The following is a 20571-nucleotide window of genomic DNA, read 5'->3' as shown; positions in this document are numbered from 1 at the left end:
TACTCATGCCAATTAAATTATATAACTCAATCGATAAATTCATAAAATATTTTTAAAAGTCATATCTATATAAATCATATCAAAATTAATTTATAATTTATATTATAAATTTAATATACACAACTGATCGAGGCATCAGAATATAAACTAGTTAAATATAAATTATGTATTAAATGATTTCTTTTTAGGAAAAAAGAAAGCATCCCTCAAGTAGTATCAAACTTTTTGTCATATCAAACAAAAGATGGTAAAGTTGTATATAGAAAACAAAAAAAAGGGTGATGTTAGGGAGAGATCCACTCAAAGATGGCATTCACCCAATGATTGATATATTTGAACAGCAATTCCACTGCTACACGTACAGGTTTGAGAAAAAAGGTGTGGGTTTTAGGCGCATGGAGCGCTACTGCAAAAAGAAAATTTTGGTATCATCCTCTTCATGCAACTTTCCCAAAGCAGCAAGCTAAGGTTAACCATCCATTTGTTGCCATTTCGACACTTACATAATAACCCCTTTTCCTTTCTTTTATTAAACACCGCCTATTTGTTTAAGTTATATTAATTTTTTTTTTCTTTCGTGGCCAAAGTTGGGTAAAACAGGTCTCTTAATTTGATTTTGCCAAAAATAGCAAAAATTAAAGAGAGAAATGAAGAGGGGGTGGGGCCCACAAACTCCTTTTTAAGCTGCCTGACAAAGTACGGATACTACACGTAGTGAGCTAGGATGCGACACGTGTGAGGCCCAAGTCCCGTCTGCTTCCGCCCCGGCACCCTCGGCGTTAGCTATGGGCCAAGCTCTGACGACGCCCGCTGACGGAGTTTCAGGTTGTTCTTATTTTTTTTGTGGATTTCAATAACTCCACGTGGCTTCTTCATCGAGTATTATCACATTTATATTGTTATAATTTCTTTTAAACTAATAAACAATTCTCGATTAAGTGTTAACTCTATTAGTATGAATTTATTACTAATGAAAAATGAGGTGGGTTTAAGTGCAGTGAAACTTATTATCTCTATATTTACGGGTTGAAGAGGATTATGGGTAATTATAGACATTGTATCAAAAATAATATATATAATTAAAATTTATAATGAAATTGTTTAAAAAAAAAAGAAGCCACAATTTAATTGGCTAAGCATCAATTGAGTTGGAGCCCAAAATAATAGTTTAAGAATGTTTCTCCAAAGTGCTTTTAGGGAAAAAAATACTCTAAAGAAGAAGTTAAAATTTTCAATTTCTAGAAAAAAAGTACATTTGAGCTAATTTTTAGCTTCAGAGAAGTATTTTTCCTCTAAAAAAGTAACTTGTTTAGATATAATAATCTATCAATATAATACAAAAACATATAATGATCTATCAATTCTGCTCGTAGAGTTTTTAATTTTATGATCAAGGTTTTCGACAAGGCTATGACACTATTAAAAAAGAGTGAGGCCTCAAGTCATAAGAGTTGTTCAAGTCTCACAAATTCACATTTGTAATATATGGGTCTCTCTCCCACCATACGTGAATTTTGTCTAGTTCTTTCTAAATTAATTCAACTTTTGCTTAGGAGCAAAGTCACAATAAATTTTCTAGTGTTGAATTTAAGTTGTATATTTTTTTGAAAACTAAAATGAAATTTCACCATTTCAGTAGTTATATACTTATAATTTTTAAAAGATTAAATAAAAATTTATCATTTTGAAAAGGTTATATACTAAATTAAAATCTTGTCAAATTTAAAAGGCTAAAAATAAAATTTTACATTTTTAAGGGGCGGGCCTTAACCAACACCCACGATGCCGCCCCTGCTTTTGCTTTATTCTTTGTCCAATATATATTGTATTGATTAAATTCTACATTATAATTGATCTAGCATATATTTGTATCTATAATTTTAGTTCTTATACTTATAATTGTATTGTTTTTATATTAGTCAAACTTGCATTGATAAGCATAAGAAAAACTCTTCAAGTGAGGTTAAAGTTTAATTGGTAAGCCTAAATATCGACCAAAAGTAGAGTCAAATATACCTAGTTTAAAGTTTAATTAATACTATAGGATAATCAAGGTAGTTAATTTTTTTTCTTTATTCTTCTGCTTTATTCTTTGTTTTCTCTTTTCTTCATCTCTTTAATATAGGTTTTCTATATTTTCATTTGTTAAAACTAAAGGAGAAGAAGAAAAGGAAAATAAAAATTAAATTGTTCAAAAAATAAAAATATAGGGACTAGTTCTAACAAATGAAAAACATAAAAAAAAACTAGGTTAAAAGAGATGGAGAAAGGAGGAAAACAAAGGAAGAAGGAGAAGAAGATAATGGAAAATAAAGAAAAAAAGTTAAAAAAATATAAAAGAAAAAAATTTTAAATTGCTCAAAATGAAGAAATATTGGGACCAATTATATAATTTAACTTAAAATTTTTGTTTGAAATGATGATTTTGTTAGAAAAACGGGTTTGGAAAACACAGCGGAAAGTAAATTTCGGGAAAAACCAGAATTTTAAACTTTTTTTTCCCAAAACAAGATCTTGGTTGTGATATCTAAAATAATAAACATTTAATTAAAATTGTACATTTTTTATTTGTCTAGGATGAACGTTTCGACCGAGTATCTTCTTGGTTATCCTCAAGCTCATATCTGCCAAGTGTGGGTTCGCTTCAAGTTATAAAATTTTTCACAAAACCAATGGGGTTTCAATTTCTCTAAACTTTTGGGTCAAGTTATAAATAAAAAAAAATATATCAATAAATTTTTAGAATAATCTCTTCTACAACTTTCTCTTGAATTCAAGTGTGTGTAAATAATGACCCAAGGCTCTTTTATATAAGGAGAGTTTAGAGAGTTCAACTATTATTAAACTTAATCATTTTAATATTAAATTAATATAAATATTAGATTAAATTTAATATTAACTCTTATTAAAATAATAGAATGTTTATCTACAAGATAAACATTAAATTTAACTTAATATTAATATATTCACTTTAATATTGAAATAATAAAATACTATTAAAATAAGTATTAAATTAAATTTAATATTAAACTATTAAAATAATATTATTTTTGGAATAATTAATCTGAAATCAAATTCTCTAGTAGAGTCCTAGTAAGAGTGTAACTCTTCCACTGCTCAACCACCGATGACCAACCATCACCGGCCATCGGGATGTCGCTGTCGTAGCCACCGACATCCTGTGTTTAGTGATGCAGGTGCGACACCTTTATGGCACCTCGAGCTGGTTCAATTGCTATCGATTTAGTCCAGGTCAATAATGACCCGATCGGTCCAGTCTAGCACCGGTTGGATCGTTGACCCGATTTCACATATTGGGCCTAGTTCAACCAATTTTTGGGTCTTGGTTTGTTTTGGACTCCCTAGCCCAATTTACGATATCAGGTCCAATTTTCAAGTTCAATTACCCATTGGACCAATTGTTTGACTTGAAAATTAATTTTAAAAAATCTCATATTAATTTTAATTAATTTGATTAATTTAATTTTGCTTGATCAAACTTAATCTTTCCAAAAATCACTTAGATTTTCCTAATTAATTTTTTAATAAAATTTTTAATCAAATTCTTTTGTTGAACAATTCTAATGACCACTTAATTTAATTCCACATCAAATAAATCGACTCAATCAAATTATTCCCAAAGGCGTAAAATTTTCTTCTGATTCAAATGCAGTTCGATCGAACTTTTGTAAAGCTAGTGGAGGGACCAGTCGAACATATATAACTGGGCTCTAGTGAATGCAATTATGTCTAAAAGCATCGTTATAACACCCCTAACCTGTATCCGTCGCCGGAACAGGGTTACAAAGCATTACCAAAATTTTCAGGACATTTGCATATATTTCAAGTTAATTACTATTCATGTATCGAAATAATTCAAAACGTCCCTTAATTGGACCCTCGAGGTCCAATACAAGCATTTGAAACGAGTCGGGACTTAATCAGAACCTCTAAGAATTTTTCGCAACATTTTAAAAATTTTCCAAGGTTGTAGGGCTCACACGCCCATGCGGTCTAGGGACACGCTCGTGTGGTCAGGCTGTGTACTACACACACCCGTGTCCCTAACCCGTGTAACTCTCTGACTTTTAAGGCATGAAGAAATTGAAGTCACACGGCCAAGTCACAAGCCCGTGTGCTAGGCCGTGTGGCAATTTAATTTTCAAAATTTAGGTGCAGTTTTCACACGGCTAAGACACGCCAGTGTTCTAGGTCGTGTAGCACACACGGTTGAGACACACGCCCGTATCTCTTCCCATACGCTCAAATCTGAGCATTTAGTTTCTTAAAAATTAAGGTGCAGGGGACATATGGCCTAACTACATGCCCATGTACCCGACCGTGTGTCACACACGGTCTAGACACACACCCGTGTAGACAAAATAAAACCATTCCTAGCTTCATTTCTCACCCAAAATCACCATTTACCAAAACATACCAAGTACAATCCAACCATTCCAAGCATTCAAATCAAGCAAATTCCATCATTCATCATGGCATATCATTTCATGCATACGTGTTTACAATCTTACCTTAGTTCAATCTATGTATTAAACATGATTTGATCAACCATTTAACATATATGTAGCTACCATAGTTTGACATTATAAGTATATTTAAACAAACCATTATTAGCCATTCCAATGGCTAGATTACAAGCATCATTTACATTACATGCTAATATGGTTAATATATCCTATACATGCCATTACAACCATAATTGATTTACCATACTGTACCGACATGGGCCGATGGATAATGTGAGTGATCTCCGTCGAGCTTCCGATCTACTATAAAACAAGGAAATAAAACTAAATAAGGATATAATGCTTAGTAAGTTCGTATAACATGGTACCTAACTTACCATTCATTCTATTTTGAGGTAACTATGTAAGGCATATTCAATCAATTTGACCTCAAACCCTACACACATCCTCATTGCCCTTATTAGTCATATAATCCATAATAACATCAAAACATATATGGGCTAAACAACAATCAATATTCCAAGCACATATGCTTTCCTCAACATGTATTCATTCAACATGCATAAATTATCTCATTATTACAAGTATAATTTCATACTAACTCATTTCAAGTTCAGACCATTTCATATCAGAACTTTCCTCATATTAATCAGAATATCAAGGTCACTATTAGTACACTCAAGGTGTATAAGTCTATAATCAAGGATATACATACTCATCAAATAAATTCCACGTACAATATTGTCATTTCATATTTTCATAAATCAATTATCATGTATCGTCATTTTCATGTATTCCAGGCCGATATGTGTAATAACTCATTTCTTATTCATATCTTCTTATGTCAAGAACTTTTACTCGTTGAATTTATCTAAAATATTGATGGATACACAGGTAGTACATTCACGGTGTACAAATCAGGATTCTTCAATTCATATTCAATGGTACCTATAAGGTACTATATCAGAGAGTACACTCTCGAGCCACACATGTATACAACAGGATTTCCAGTCCAAGCTAAATCCTTTTTATGACATATGATCTAAGGAGCTTGATCTGGATTACCCGTCCGGGCTAAATCCAATCTATAACATGTGCTCGAGAGGACTCATATCAGAATTACACGTCCGGGCTAAATCCTTTTTTATGATAAAGTCAATAGGATTACTCGTCCTAGCTAAATCCCGTCAGCAACAAATGCAGGACCTTATTCATTTTGAGAAATCACATATCCATCGAATTTCCATTTTATTCAACCGGGATTTAAAAATTTTTCAAGCATTATCGGGCATGTGATTATTTCATATATCCACAACATTCATATAATTCAAATAAACACATTCCACATTCATTTCAAGCATATAAGTAACATTCTCATCATTTATCCTTTAACCTCTATCGGGCATTATCATTTAATTCAAACATTTTCATTTATCGGGCTTAATCGAATATGTAATCATTTTCACATATTTATAACATTTATACAATTTACATAAACACAATCAATGCAAGCATGTAAATAAACACAATTTAGTTACACGAACTTACCTCGACGGTTGTTCGTGTACGAATAATCTACTAATCCAACTTTTCCTTTTTTCCTCATTCTAACTCCAAATTTGGTCTATCCAGATCTATACGAGTAAATTTGACATAAATTTATCATATTTTATATTCAAGTGGAATCACTTTTTATCCTAGGTAAAATTACCATTTTGCCCCTAACTTTTCCATAAATTCTCATTGCGTCCCTAGGCTCGGAAAATGAAACTTGTGCAATTTACTCCCTATTCCAAGCCTAACCAAAATCCCATTACAAAATTTACAGCACATGCATTCAAAAAAATTCAAAATTTTTCATAAATTTTAAAATTTTGCATTTTAGTCCCTAAATCATGTTTTCATCAAAAATCACTTTGTAAAAGTTGTTTATCTATCAACAACCTTTCATTTTCTACCATAAATTTCAATTTTTAAGCATATAAATCCATGACCCATTTTCCATGCTTTGACAACTTTTCAAATTAATCCCCCAAATAGATAGATTTTACTATCCCGATTTCAAAAATATCAAAATTACTAAAAACAAGGCTTGAATACTTACCCAATTTAGCCACGAAAGTTTCTTCTCTCTCTCCTAGAGTTTCCATGAATTATTTGGTGAAGAAGATGAGAAAAATAAGATGATAATTTTTTTATCATCTTTTTAATTAATTAATTTAATTGAATTCCAATTTAGTCCCTACACTTTTTAAAATTTTTCAAGGGTGAATCATACCAAAAAATCTACATGCTTTTATTAATGGCCTAATTACCATATAAGGACCTTAAGTTTTGAATTTCATAGCTATTTGATCTTTCTAGCTACTAGAATCCAACTTTTGGATTTTATACGATTTGGTCCTTCTTGTAATTAAACACTTAATAGATAATATTTTCTTATCAAAATTTTCACATGACATGTCTATCATAATACAGGCCATATAATAAAATAAAAATAAATTTTATTTTTTGGCTTGGATTTGTGATCCCGAGACCATTGTTTCGATTTCACTAAAATTGGGTTGTTACAATCGTTCCGATAATTCGCAATTACTTAATTATGGAGTCAGTCCATAAGAAGTACTATAATTGAAAACTCCTTATTGTATACTCTTTACGAAAGCAATTCATCCAACTACTTTGTCCAATGACCTCGTCATTTGTGTGTTACCTTCATATGATATCATTGATTCCTTTAAGTTAAATTTGTTCACTCAATACAATCTTATTTTCCCTTACTATCACCATTGTGTCTTCTTAATGATTAATATGATCATTATCAACAAATGACTGTGATAAATTGCTTGTTTGAGAACAAGCAACCTGTAGCCACGTTCCATATTTATCAATCTACACAATGCCAATGAGAGGATATCATTAACTCTTTAATTGAGTTATGAATTTCATTGTTGCTAGTAAAGTCATACCATACACAAGTCATATACCTAACATACCGGCAATGGGCTCGATCATCTTTAGAGCATAAGCCTCCACTTATATCAAAGCACATGAGTTGCATACGCATGGTCAGTGACTAACCCAGGGTTTAGGTAAATCACACTATGAACGTCACAGATGAATTAATTCACAAACGGATTCAGAATTAATTCATCTTGAGTCTAGTCCAATGTATCATTCTACCAATGAATACATCTATGTCTCTGCTCGTTGAGTTAACTGCTCTAATAGCCAAGACTAGCCATCTCCCTAATTGGAATTGTAGACAACATAATAATCCCTCTCAGTATTTGAATCAAATGTTCATTTTGATTCTTTTATAGGATTACGGACTCATTTAGATTATCTACTGAAGTAAGTTATTTTTCTCGCAATGTAAACGTTCTTTACAATGTCCCTTATCTTCAGTTTAAATTTTAGACAATTAATAAGCTAATATTTGCTTGTCACAATTTTGCTATGCATGCAAAATATAAAAGATATAAATACAAAAGACATAATAGTGAAATGTGAAATTAACTTATTTATTTATTCATTATTCAAATAAATAGAAAATAATTACATGGTTACTACAATATGGGCACATTTCCCAACAAATTTAATGTGTCACGTTAGCTTACCGTTATACTATTAACGATAATTAACGGCTCAATGACTAAAATGTTACAACACGTTAATGTGACTAAAATGTAACATTTCAAACATAAGTATCTAAAATATAATATGAAGTAAACAAAAGTAACTATTTTGATAATTTACCTTTATATAAAATACTTACTAATAAACATCAAAAATAAAATTCATCATTCAACAGTTTCAAAATATTAAAAGAAAAAAAGTAAAATTATTCACAATAAAATCATACTCATGCTAAATATATAACATGGAATTTCCATAAAAAACATACACTTGAAGCTTTGTTTCTTTTATTATTTATTAAATTTTAAATTTTAAATTTTCAAGTATAAAGTTAAGAAGTTTAACAATGAAAGTTAATGTTTTTATTATTTATTACTAGAAATGGTAAAAATTAATAATTTTATATAATTTTAATATTATTCATGTACTAAACGGTGCATAATGTTTCAATTAGTACGATCAAAATTGGATTGAACAAGATGGTACAAGTGGCACATACCAAAATTTTCACTTGTGTGAAACAATGATTGGTTATTCTAGTTTTCTATTGGAATGGAACGTATCGACCAATAGGTCAAAACCGGTGCAAAACCTACTACATCGAAGATAATTTTCTTGTCCAATGTTAGTTAGAAGACCATGGCTTTATTCACAATTTGTTATTGAATTATACTCGTTGTCTTTTTTATACTTATTTTTTTTCTACATTGGTACCTTAACTACCATTTTCATCTCATTTTACCCCAAAACTTACTTGCATCCAATAAGAATATTATTCTTATTGGAAACCATTTATTATTCTTATTGGAAACCATTTATTATTAGGGTAAATTGGGACAAAATTGATAATTCAGGTGTCAATGTGGAAAAAAAAATTAGATACCAAAGTGAGAAGACAAATATAGTTAAAGAGTTTGTAGATATTCAATTTTGGCTACTAAAATTTTATCTTTTCCTCGAGATAAATAATATTATATTTCAATAAATTATGCTACCAAGCATGGATCAACTATATCGTCATTTCACTTAATATTTCTTTCGGAGCAACAACTCTTGTTTAGAATAGTTTTTGTTCAAAACAATTGTTATTCAAGAATGGTTATGTCCGGAATAGGGCTTTAGTTAGAACAACTTTCATCCAGTGTAGTTATTACTTGAGAACAACTCCTGTTGAGAACAACTCTTGTTTGGAATAATGATGTTTCAGAAATAACCATCTTTAGAACAACCATTATTTGAAACAACTTGTATTTAGAACAATTGTGTTTTTTCGAAAGAGTCATTATTCAGAACAAGCTTTACCAAGAAAAACATCATCACATAACAACCCTTGTTTGGAGCCACCTCTACATTGAAAACAACTATGTTAAGAATAATTCATGCTTGGAACAAGTCAAAGTAATCATTATTAAGAAATAACTCTAATCCAAGAAACAAATATTATTTTGCGTTTCAAGAGATGTTCCATGAAAGATGTTTCACATGGTACCGCTTCACCAAAATAGAAGAAGTGGAAGTAACCTCAGAATATGACAGGGTTCTTGGATTATCTTTACTCTTAAGATGCTCCAGAGAGCTTCGCTTGGTGGATTAGATATGGAAGTAGTTAAGAGTTTTCCTCTTAACCTTTTCTTATAACGATGAATGCTTCTCCTTTCTTCCAAAAACATATTGAACTCTTGTTCACTACTTATTATCAGCATCACTAACAAGATCCTTTTATAAAAAAAAAAAAAAAGAAGAACCATTAATGCCTTTGTAACTGAAAAATACTAGTTGTTATTTTCATGAATTGCTAGCTTTGTAACTCCTATTCTTGAAACACTATAAATATGAGCTTTCCACAACTAGTGAAAGAACTTTTGACACTTAGGAATCTTAACTCTCAAAGCTCTCTTTAAAATTCTCTTAACTTATTTCTTTGTTTAGCCTTATTGTTAATCAGATCTTATTTTCTCCACCTTATCAGCCACCACCTATAGTTGTGCTTAGTGTTATCGAATATAGTCCAATCTTCACATCCTATTTATTTGTTTGCAACGCTTCCTCTCTCCTTAGACGAAGATAAATTTTACAATAAATTTTATGCATAAAGATAGGTGCAGATTATTACATGATTTTTAAGTTGAAAAGAATGTAAAAGGTGATTATTTGAAAAAGGCTTGTAGGAAACTTTTTTGTTTTTATTTTTAGCTGTTAATTATTTGTTAGGTTTCATAGAAAAATTTGGGTTCTTCTATTGAGAATGCTATTAGTATAATCATTAATGAAGTTTATAAAAATCACAAATTCTTGAGTTTTGGGAGTTCGAGTTTTTGGTTTATCAAAATCACAATTTTACATATAATTTTATCAAGATGTAATTATATCTGTTTAAATATAATAATTATATTTAATTATATGTATTTGAGGATCAAATTGATAGAATTTGTAAATGTGGATGGTTAAATTTATTGAATTATTTAAAATTAAGATCAAATTGATAGAATGTATAAGTATTGAGGACTAAATGAATTATTATACTAGTTAGAAAATGCCATATACTACTTCAGTTAACCATTTAACGAAGAGTGATTAAAATATAAATGATCTAAAATATAAATGACCAAAATAGAAATTATCTAAAACATTTTATTTTAAACTTAATAACTAAATTGAAATTTTTATGGTTGGTAGCCAAAATAGAAACACGCTAAGTGACTAATTCTATACTTTACCTTGAATCTCAAAATAAAACATCTATTCTTCATTGTTTTGATTTGTATAAAGTAATAATTAAAGTTTTTATTAAATAGGTAACACGGATTTAATCCATATAATTTTAATCTCTACCTCTAATATTGTAAAAAAAAAAAAACTTTCCTTTCCCGTCCACATAAAAAATTATAAATTCATAGTAACAAATTTAACCTAACTAAAAAATAATAGAAACTCAAAGAATAAACAGAAGTGGAGGGCCATATGATTAATGACCAGAAAAATACAGTATAAGGTAGGAAAGATCTACCTAGGAAAAAAAAAATAAAGAACCAAAATAAAAATGAAAGACCTTCAAGCAAGGTGTTCCCAAAAACATGGTGACGCCTGTCATCAAACAAGCCCCCCCCCCAAAAAAAAAAAACCCCTTCCCCTTTCAATGCTATATATATCCCTCCATTCATCCCATTCTTCAAAGTAATTTACCCCTCTGTTCCCCATTTCTCTCTTTGAATCCCCCTTACACTTGAATTGTCACCATGCAACTCCTTTTCCCCTCATTGCCACTACCACCCCACACTTTTCTACCAACTTTCACAGCTTTCTATGGTTGTCACCTTCCCTTTCTCATTACACCAATTGTTTTGTTTTATTTGATGGTGGTTTTGGTGGTGGTGATGCTGCTGTTGTTGTTGTCAGTTCATCAATGGCGGCACCCCAAGGACAAACCCCTGCCACCTGGTTCCATGGGTTGGCCTTATATTGGTGAAACTCTCAAGCTTTACAAAGAGAATCCCAATTCTTTCTTTGCCAACCGCCAAAAAAGGTATACAAGTTGTACCTAAAAAGGTCAAAGCTAATGATGTAATATTACAAATTGTAACTAAATTTGGGTTGTTGCCTTTTTTTTTTTTTTTTTTTTGATTGTTTAGGTATGGAGATATATTCAAAAGCCACATATTAGGATGCCCCTGTGTGATGATTTCAAGCCCTGATGCAGCTAAGATTGTGTTGGTCACAAAGGCTCATCTTTTCAAACCAACTTATCCACCAAGCAAGGAGAAGATGATAGGGCCTGAGGCCATATTCTTCCATCAAGGTCCTTACCATTCAAGGCTGAAGAAGCTGGTTCAGGCCTCTTTTTTACCCTCTGCAATTCGAGGTTCAGTTTCTGAGATTGAGCAGATTGTTCTTAAATTCCTACCAGCTTGGGAAAACACCACTCTTAACACCTTGCAAGAAATGAAGAGAGTATGTGTCAGTTTTTGTTAACCATTTTTACCCTTCACTGCACATACATCAATAACCTTAAACAAGGGTTCTTTCTTTTGTGTTTTGTTCTTTAGTATGCTTTTGATGTGGCAATGATTTCTGCCTTTGGCCATAAACAAGACAAGGAAATCAACGGAATCAAGCAGCTCTATCAATGCCTTGAAAAGGGTTACAATTCCATGCCTTTAGATCTTCCAGGAACTCCTTTCAATAAAGCAATGAAGGTACTTACATATACGCATACATATATAGACACACTTAGACCATTTTGTTTGAGTGAATAATAAGTTCATATTGTTTCACTTTTGAAAAGGCTAGGAAGCTGTTGAATGAGACCCTGAGAAGATTGATAAAAGAAAGAAGAGAAAATGAGAAACAAGGTGGTGGAGGAGGGTTGCTGGGTGTTCTATTGGGTGACCAAAACCAAAAGGTTGATCAACTCAGTGATTCCCAGATTGCAGATAATGTAATTGGTGTAATCTTTGCTGCTCATGATACCACTGCAAGTGTCCTAACATGGCTGTTAAAATACTTGCATGACAATGGAAATTTACTAGAAGCTGTCACTGTAAGTAAACTATTTTTTATGATCATCATCTTTGAATGAAAATCAATCAAATCTTTTTCATTCTCATTTATAAATCATATGTTTGCAGAGAGAACAAGAAGGTGTTCGACGAGAAATAATCGAAGCAAATCGCAGGCTTATGTGGGATGATACAAGGCACATGCCATTGACTACCAGGGTACATTAAATCATACCAACTTTATTCTTCATATGTTAGCAATTACAGTGGCATATAAACATATTAATTAAAGTGTGTTGCAGGTGATTCAAGAGACATTAAGAACAGCAAGTATTCTGTCATTCACCTTCAGGGAAGCAGTGGAAGATGTTGAGTTTGAAGGCTATTACATCCCCAAAGGTTGGAAGGTTCTTCCTCTCTTTAGAACCATTCATCATTGCGCGGATTTCTTCCCTAAACCCGAGAAATTTGACCCTTCGAGATTCGAGGTGAGCCTTTATAATCGATTCGAATTATAGGACATGGAATAAGCTAAATCTTTTATTGTTTTAGATTAGATTCGACCCCATTTTACACATCTAAGCAGATTTACTTTATTTCTTTTTGTCATTGGGAATATTTGAATCATATATATGTTTTGTTTTGGTACCATTGGCATTTTTTAATAGTATAAATGGAGTCCCCGACCAAGTGGTGGGTCAGGCACTATCCAGTTTTAGCAGAAATATAAGGTTATCAATGGTTCATCTCATGCTGCTGTCTTTTTCATTTGTTTACTGTGAATCTTCCCTCTAATCTAAACCATCAATCAAATCTTGCAAAGTATCACACCACGTGACTTGATTTTGTAGCTAGTAACACTGCAGTTTTAGTCTCGTTGACGTGCCTCTGCGCCTACGGGTTCACAGGCTAAGGGATACATCAAGAAGTTCGATATTTGATCTTATCGTTTGCGTTATTGCAGGTACCGCCGAAACCCAACACGTTTATGCCCTTTGGGAATGGAGTACACTCTTGTCCAGGCAGTGAACTGGCCAAGCTTGAGATGTTGGTGCTCCTCCACCATCTCACCACAAAATACAGGTAAACTTGTATTTTAGTTTCCCAATTGCAGAACATAATGATTATTTAGTTTTTGAAAACGTAAGAAGAACATAAAGCCACGTTGATTGGTACAAAACAAGATTATGTTTTTAAAGTGGTTTTGTCTGCTCATTGTTGACTAACTGGTGTATGAAAAACAAAAAGTGGTCCTCTTGGAGTATTGTTCCTTGGGCTGTGGAAGTGGTCCTAATTTGTACCAATACTATTAAACTTCAAATTTTCCGGTTTATCTTTAAAGATGGTAGATTTCTAAGCCAATGTTTAATTTAGTTTCTTTTAGTCATATTAAAAAAAAAAACTTGAAATATGTGAGTCAGTATTTTCAGTGAAAGGCAAGTTTGAAGTTGAAGAAATGTAGTCATAAATTTTGCAGTTTAAATATCAGTTTTGACCTGCCATTTTCATTGGGATTTTTGGGGTTGAATGTTTGGCTGCAGGTGGCAAGTTGTGGGAGATGAGGATGGAATCCAGTATGGTCCCTTTCCAGTGCCCAAAAAGGGCTTACCTGTAAGGGTCACCCCAAGAAATATATAGGCACCATGAGCACAACAATACACCATTTCTGGATTTGGACTCAAATGAAGATTTAACTTTTTTGGGGGGCTAAAAAGCCTATTGAGTTTTTCTTTTTTCTCATTTTGGTTGTTTAATTTGTCTATGGGAATCTTTTGTAATTGTTCAAAAGCTTTCTTGAGGAAGGGTTTTTTTTTTTTTTTGGTCCTTGGTTTGTTCAAGGTAAAGTAAATCTGCTGTATAAAAAAAAAGTAAAAAATAAAAGGAAATGTATTTGCTTCAATGTGTTTGAAAGCAATTTCTTTTTATGAAAAGCATTAAATTAGATAATTAAATTTAAAATTAATTAATTTAGGTTAATAAACTCAAATTAACTAATTGAAATAAATTTGCAAAAAAGTTCACACCCAATGAAATTCAAACGTGGAATATCAAATTTCATTCGTTTTTAAGGATCAAATTCAAACATGTAAGGGTCGGTGTTCCACATGCTCCAATTCTGCCTTATCAGCTTGGAAGATATTTTCATCACAAACTGCATTGAACTAATGAACTTTAGCAAGTTACTTGCTTCATCTCCAACATCACAAGTTCCTCATATTGATTTCCATTCAACTATGAATCATTAGTGAAAACACTACACCAAATTTTGTCCCAAGCAAAAGGCACTTGGTTGATACCCTCAGTACCATTGAGACTGATATTGTTATACCACGATATTATCAGAACCAACTGTCAAGTCCTATTAATCTTTAACTCAGTACAATGGTACAATGTGAGATTGCCTTGCAAGCAGTTCTCGGTTGAACTGAATTAAGTATAAAGAGTGTTTTGGAACATAAGGTGAAGTGCTCATAGCTTAAACCTACCTCCAAACCCAATCCATTACCAAATATATGTCGTGTGTTTTGCTGATTAGTGTTCCATCCTTACAAGGTGTTTGACATGGTAGCCTTCTCTCAATAGCTGGTTTAAGCATTCATTTTGGTTTTCATCTCATATACAGGAAGAATGATAAAAGCAGCTTAAAGAGGGCCAGGATAGAGTCCACCACAATCAACGCAGATAGCAACAAATATGAGGCGTAGCTGACAACCCACTAGCTAAGCATAGCTTGAGGACATGTCCCTCCAATGTAATACCAATAGAGCAATTGCAGATTGGTACTCATTTCAAATCAAACCCCACAAATAACGGAACCAGTTTTAATCCATCTGCGGATTTGGCTGCTATGCAAGCAGAGCATTAAACTCGAACAACATTTGAACCACCATTAATGGTTAAGATATAAAGACAGAGGAAGAAGAATACCCTAAAAATTGCTCGTTCAGTCAAGCCCTTCCAATGTTCTAGCAGATCTTACTCATCATGTGGAGTTCAAAATGCATGTACATACCATACAGAAAAATATGACATCTATGTATAAGAACGTATAAAAATCACATAAATATCTCAACAATCATGGATTTTGCTCTTTCACTTCAATCAGAATGGTACCGCAGAAACTGGATTTTCATATGTAAAATGTGGTGAACGCATGCAAGCTTTGACAGACGTAAGAATCCAAAAGGGTAAGAAAGTGAGTCGTGGCTTCACCATTTGTGGAAGAAAGAAGCTCTGAGCACCTTTAAAGCAAAAATTATTGCAACAATCTTGTGTTTGGCTGTGCATATGGAGAAATATATGGTGCAAAACAAGGATAAGCTAATGTATTTCACATCTTAATGAGTTGGCCTGCATGCTAGAATAAGGTGGCTTGTACAATCTCTGAGTTTTTTTCCCTCTCCAGATGTCGAGTCCCATAGTGTTGGTCCAAAGGCCTCATCAATCATGGGAATGTTGCTCACCAGTCATTAATATAGAGGGGTCTAAGCAAGTAGGCTCACACTGCAATTATATGCTGGGTTCTGTTTAACAAGAGGCAAACACATCTCACATGAATGCAAAATGGCTTTGTTTGGTTAATAAGGACAGATTTTTTTTTTCACCCTTTTCTTTACCCTATATGAATCAATGTGTGTATTTCTATGGAAGATAAAGATGAGAGTTCTTTTGACTTCAAACATGATCTGAGAACAACATTCTTATAAGGAAATAAGTGTAAACCAACAGCCAGCTAGTCAACAATCATGGAAAGGAGGCATCAATGTCTATCGTCAAACATTAACGGATAAAATTTGTTTAGAATTCCATTATGGTTAGAATGAACCTTTTTCCCCATTGTAATAAACTGGAAAGTAAGAAAGGGATCTAAATTGATGATATGTGGGAATGAGTGTAAGCCTAGCACTTACATAGAGTGACATCCTAGATGTAGGGCACTAAAACTACACATTTCTAGAAACTGTAGTGCAACATTCAGGAAACTACATTTCTATACAGACATACAGCCATTTATCATAACTCATTATAAATAATTTTCTGGACCTTTACTGCCATAACTCATTAGCAGCGCCTTTACCTCACAAGAATGTCATCACTGTTATTTTGATCTTTTCTAGTGTTTCCAGTTGCCACTTATCCACGCCTACATCTTTATTTTGGTTGTGTCCAATGCTCAAAATTGTGGTAGCTCAGGGAAGAAAGATCCTATCAGCCAATACTTCAGCGCTTTACAAATTAAAGCACTTTTCAGACTTGTTAACTATATATTCCATGTTCTTGTAATTTTAAAGCTGCAAAAGTTAGCTCATCCAGTTCCATGAATAATGAACAAAAGTTTTAGATATCCTTCAATGATAATTCTCTAGTCTTAAATATGAACAACTCCATCAAATATGGGCATGGCTCCAATCTCTACATCAAAAGGATCTAGCCAAAGCCCAAATCCTTGTTTATGGATACACCTATGTGTTGATGGCTTTCCTTCTTAAGCACCAATCTAGACATCACTATATTTGTTTAAAACTTGGCAAAAGATATAAAATGAAGTCATGAGGCCCTATGCGGTTTGTCTAGAATGAATACAAATCATAGAGCTCGCAGCCTTGGGAAAAGACACGAGCATTTGTCAGTATAGTCCATATGTATATTTCAATAAACAAAGAGATCTTCAACCTATATGAAAATCAACGAGGCAGAGTAAAAATTTCAGTAAAAGCACTGCCTAGCACTTCCCCAATGCCAAAGCGTAAATGGTCTAAACAATTTCATTACATTGCATAATTTAACAATTGCATACATGTTTGCAACTAGTACACAAAAGGTAAGAATTTGTACCTAACTTTACTTGCATACTACAAACTCTCCCCGAATGTCTCTACCATTAAAACCTCCTCCAATTTTGCTTTCTGATCATAATACATCGAAAAAACTGCTACAACAAATATCAAGCTAAGAGGTGCTCTAAGTGCAATACAATAACTTGCAAACAAAAGCATCGTAGATGCATATATTCGATGCCGAATCCATCTATATGGCCCAAATCGTACAACGGCAGTTGGCACCACAACCTTCTCTGAATACTTTGCAAGATACACTGTTGAACTATATTGAATCAACAGGGTTGCCACAATCAATATCCAAACTCCAACATTGCTCCAGTCGCCCGGGATACGATGCAGATCCAGTGCTTCAAATGCAGCAAACCAATGGCCAACCATAACCCCAACACAGTATAAAAGGCAATACCATTTCGGTGGGTTGACATCCCACTTAGGATCATGTGGACGAGCATAATAATCTCCATAGAGTCGTTTTCTTACACAAACATTGAAGAAATAGAAATAAAGGTATACAAAGAAGAAGACAAAGGGCCAACCTTCGAGATAGCCATTGAAATAAGCAGGGGGCACAAGAGTTAGCCAAGTGAACACTGAAAGTAACAACAGCAAGTTGCTTAATGCCTGCTTCACCAATCGAATGCTTGTGAAAACAATAAAAACCATAAACAGCAAGAGCTATAGCTACAAACTACGGCCAGAACATCCAACTCCAGCTAAAATACATCCAAAAGAAAGGGTTGAAAACCAAATTCACAGTCCATTTAGTAGCTGCAATTGCAATGGAGAGTATACCAGCCCATTTGACAATATTTAAAGGCGTCAAATCACAAAGGGTTGTTTTAAGTGAATCAAAGGAAAGGTTTTCGAAGGGTTTAAGCAAAGGGTTATGAGAATCTGAGCTAGTAGTAGTGGAAAACGAGCATTTGAGAGGATATAAAAAGTGGGTTGTTGTTTGCTCAAGTCGCGATGGTGAAAGACGGAAACCTGAAGGGTTTTGAACGTGTTTAAGGCTCTGCTGAGAATTAAAGCCCTTGCTTCGAAAATGTTGGTTGAAATACCTGCAAGAAACTATTTGGTTGCCTTCCAATTCAAAGGCAAAAGGGACTGTACTAGAGTGAAGCAGCACTGATGCAGTTTCCTTGGATGGTTTTCAACAAGATTTAAAAGGATATGGAGAAGCCAATTTTCTTTCAAGCTTCTGCACAGCAGCCATTGACAAGTCACAGAATAGAAGCTACGTTTTGCTTTCGAGGAAAAACCAAGGCCTTCCTAAATTATTAACTTGTATTTACTTTGTTATATAAATTTATTAAAATATATAGAGGTTAGTTTCATTAAACTATTAAATCATTTACTTATGGCTTATGGCTGAAATATTATTTTCATTCTTAGAGTCTATATGTATCAGATGTTTTATCTTTATATAAATAATTTATTTCTTCCATAATATTTATCTATGGTACTTAAAATTAACTGTTATGTTATTATTTCTTAACACTCAAATATTTAACTCATACTTAAACAGGACACAGTAAAATAAAATAACAGATATATGATTTTTAAGATAAATAACCACAGAATTAACTAAATTATAAATTAAAGATAAAACTTACAATGAATACTATGATATTATTTTTCTAAGTATCGTTACACTGGGGCCTCTAATACTAATTACAGGAAATAAGGGATGCGAAAGAAGGAAGCTTATAATTGATAAATTATAATATTTTAACAAACTGATTTAAACAATTGATAAATTATCATAACATTTACTAATATTTGAGTATTTAAAAGGTATAATAGCTTGAGTTTAATCTCAAGTGAATTACAACTTAAAATTATGATGTTTATTTAAATTCTGTAAACTATGACAGAGATTTTAAACAAGGGATTGAAGAGGAAGATAGGAAGAAGAGCAGGGAAACTCCAGAGGGTGGAAGGAACAATGAAAGATAACTTCATCAATAGGGTTAATGCTTTTTTTATACTGTTAGTTGAAGATGAGTGAATGGTAGAAAGTTGTTAACATATTGATGTAGATTTGTTAACACTAACTACCATAAAAAGACAGCACAGCAATATCTTTTTAACAATTCCTCAACTAAAATACAAATCATCTTAAACTACCATTTTGTTCTGTTTTTTAATACTATGAAACAATTGCATATGATCAGATAGAGAAGATAATAGCAAAAATTAGCCTTCTCATGTGACATTGTTCCCCTGCCAAGAAAAAAACAGAAAATTAGATGTTTTGGGATTTATTTTTTGTCTCATATAATTTAGTCCTATTTTAATTTGTTAGAATTGTATTTTATTAAACTACTTTTATTAATTTATTGTATATAAATTGTTGAATTATTAATTTACACTAATTTATTACATAAAAATTTTGGAATTACTTATCTCCATATCAACAATTTAATGAGAAAATTTAATAACTTTGTGTAATTAGATTAGCTTTTTCAATTTTTGTAAAATAAAACAACAACCCTTAATCCAAAATATCAAATGTTTAAAAAGCATAGGAAGAGATTTCGAAAGGTGAGTTTATTCATTCCACCAAAAAAATGAAATTAATTATACTAATAAATCATGATGTTACCAGTCTTTTAGCATTAAAATAAATAATATGGAAATCAAAAATTGCCCTCGTAATCTTATTTATTTATGGCACAAAGTAGAGAATGTGTCAAAAAGTCTTTCTTTTCTTTTTTTTCTTTTATTGACCACAATGAGTAAACTTTAAATAATTTGGTCATTTCATTTCCAAAATAAAATTTAGAAAAAAATAGTGAAATTCGGTGATAAGGTCGGAAACCAACCTTTAGAATAGAAAAGTGATTGGGGGATTTTTTTTTTTTTGAATTACAAGAGGAGGGCAAAGTTTTAACAGTAACATGACTAACACAACTTGAATCTAGACCACACCCAGAATAGTGAACACCCTGATCATTAGGCAACACATAAGATTCCTTCTATACCTCAATTATGATATGGAATAATCAACTTCAACGGCTAATTAACGATCTATTAATTACAATTTTGTAAATGTTAGTTATTGTAGCAAAACGATGTGTTTTGGTTAAGTCTTTAATGAAAACAATA

At 32.3% G+C, this 20571-nt stretch overlaps 2 protein-coding genes across 2 annotated transcripts; one reads left to right on the top strand and one right to left on the bottom strand.

Moving 5' to 3' along the window:
* Window positions 1-11239: 11239 nt before the first annotated feature.
* LOC108481002 (abscisic acid 8'-hydroxylase 2-like) lies at window positions 11240-17647 on the top strand. Its single transcript, XM_017784160.2, has 8 exons — window positions 11240-11649; window positions 11756-12074; window positions 12170-12319; window positions 12409-12663; window positions 12752-12841; window positions 12925-13110; window positions 13587-13705; window positions 14164-17647. Exons 1-8 carry the CDS (start codon window positions 11363-11365, stop codon window positions 14258-14260), a joined length of 1503 nt encoding a protein of 500 aa, XP_017639649.1. The 5' UTR covers window positions 11240-11362; the 3' UTR covers window positions 14261-17647.
* On the bottom strand, window positions 17328-18126 carry LOC108482273 (uncharacterized). The gene has a single exon (XM_017785399.2). It carries the CDS (start codon window positions 18124-18126, stop codon window positions 17476-17478), a length of 651 nt encoding a protein of 216 aa, XP_017640888.1. The 3' UTR covers window positions 17328-17475.
* Window positions 18127-20571: the final 2445 nt, after the last annotated feature.

The sequence above is a fragment of the Gossypium arboreum genome, chromosome 1, assembly GCF_025698485.1.
Source record: "Gossypium arboreum isolate Shixiya-1 chromosome 1, ASM2569848v2, whole genome shotgun sequence".
Taxonomy (NCBI): domain Eukaryota; kingdom Viridiplantae; phylum Streptophyta; class Magnoliopsida; order Malvales; family Malvaceae; genus Gossypium; species Gossypium arboreum.
The sequence above is the reverse complement of the archived record's forward strand: the minus strand, read 5'-3'. Positions and strand labels throughout refer to the sequence as shown.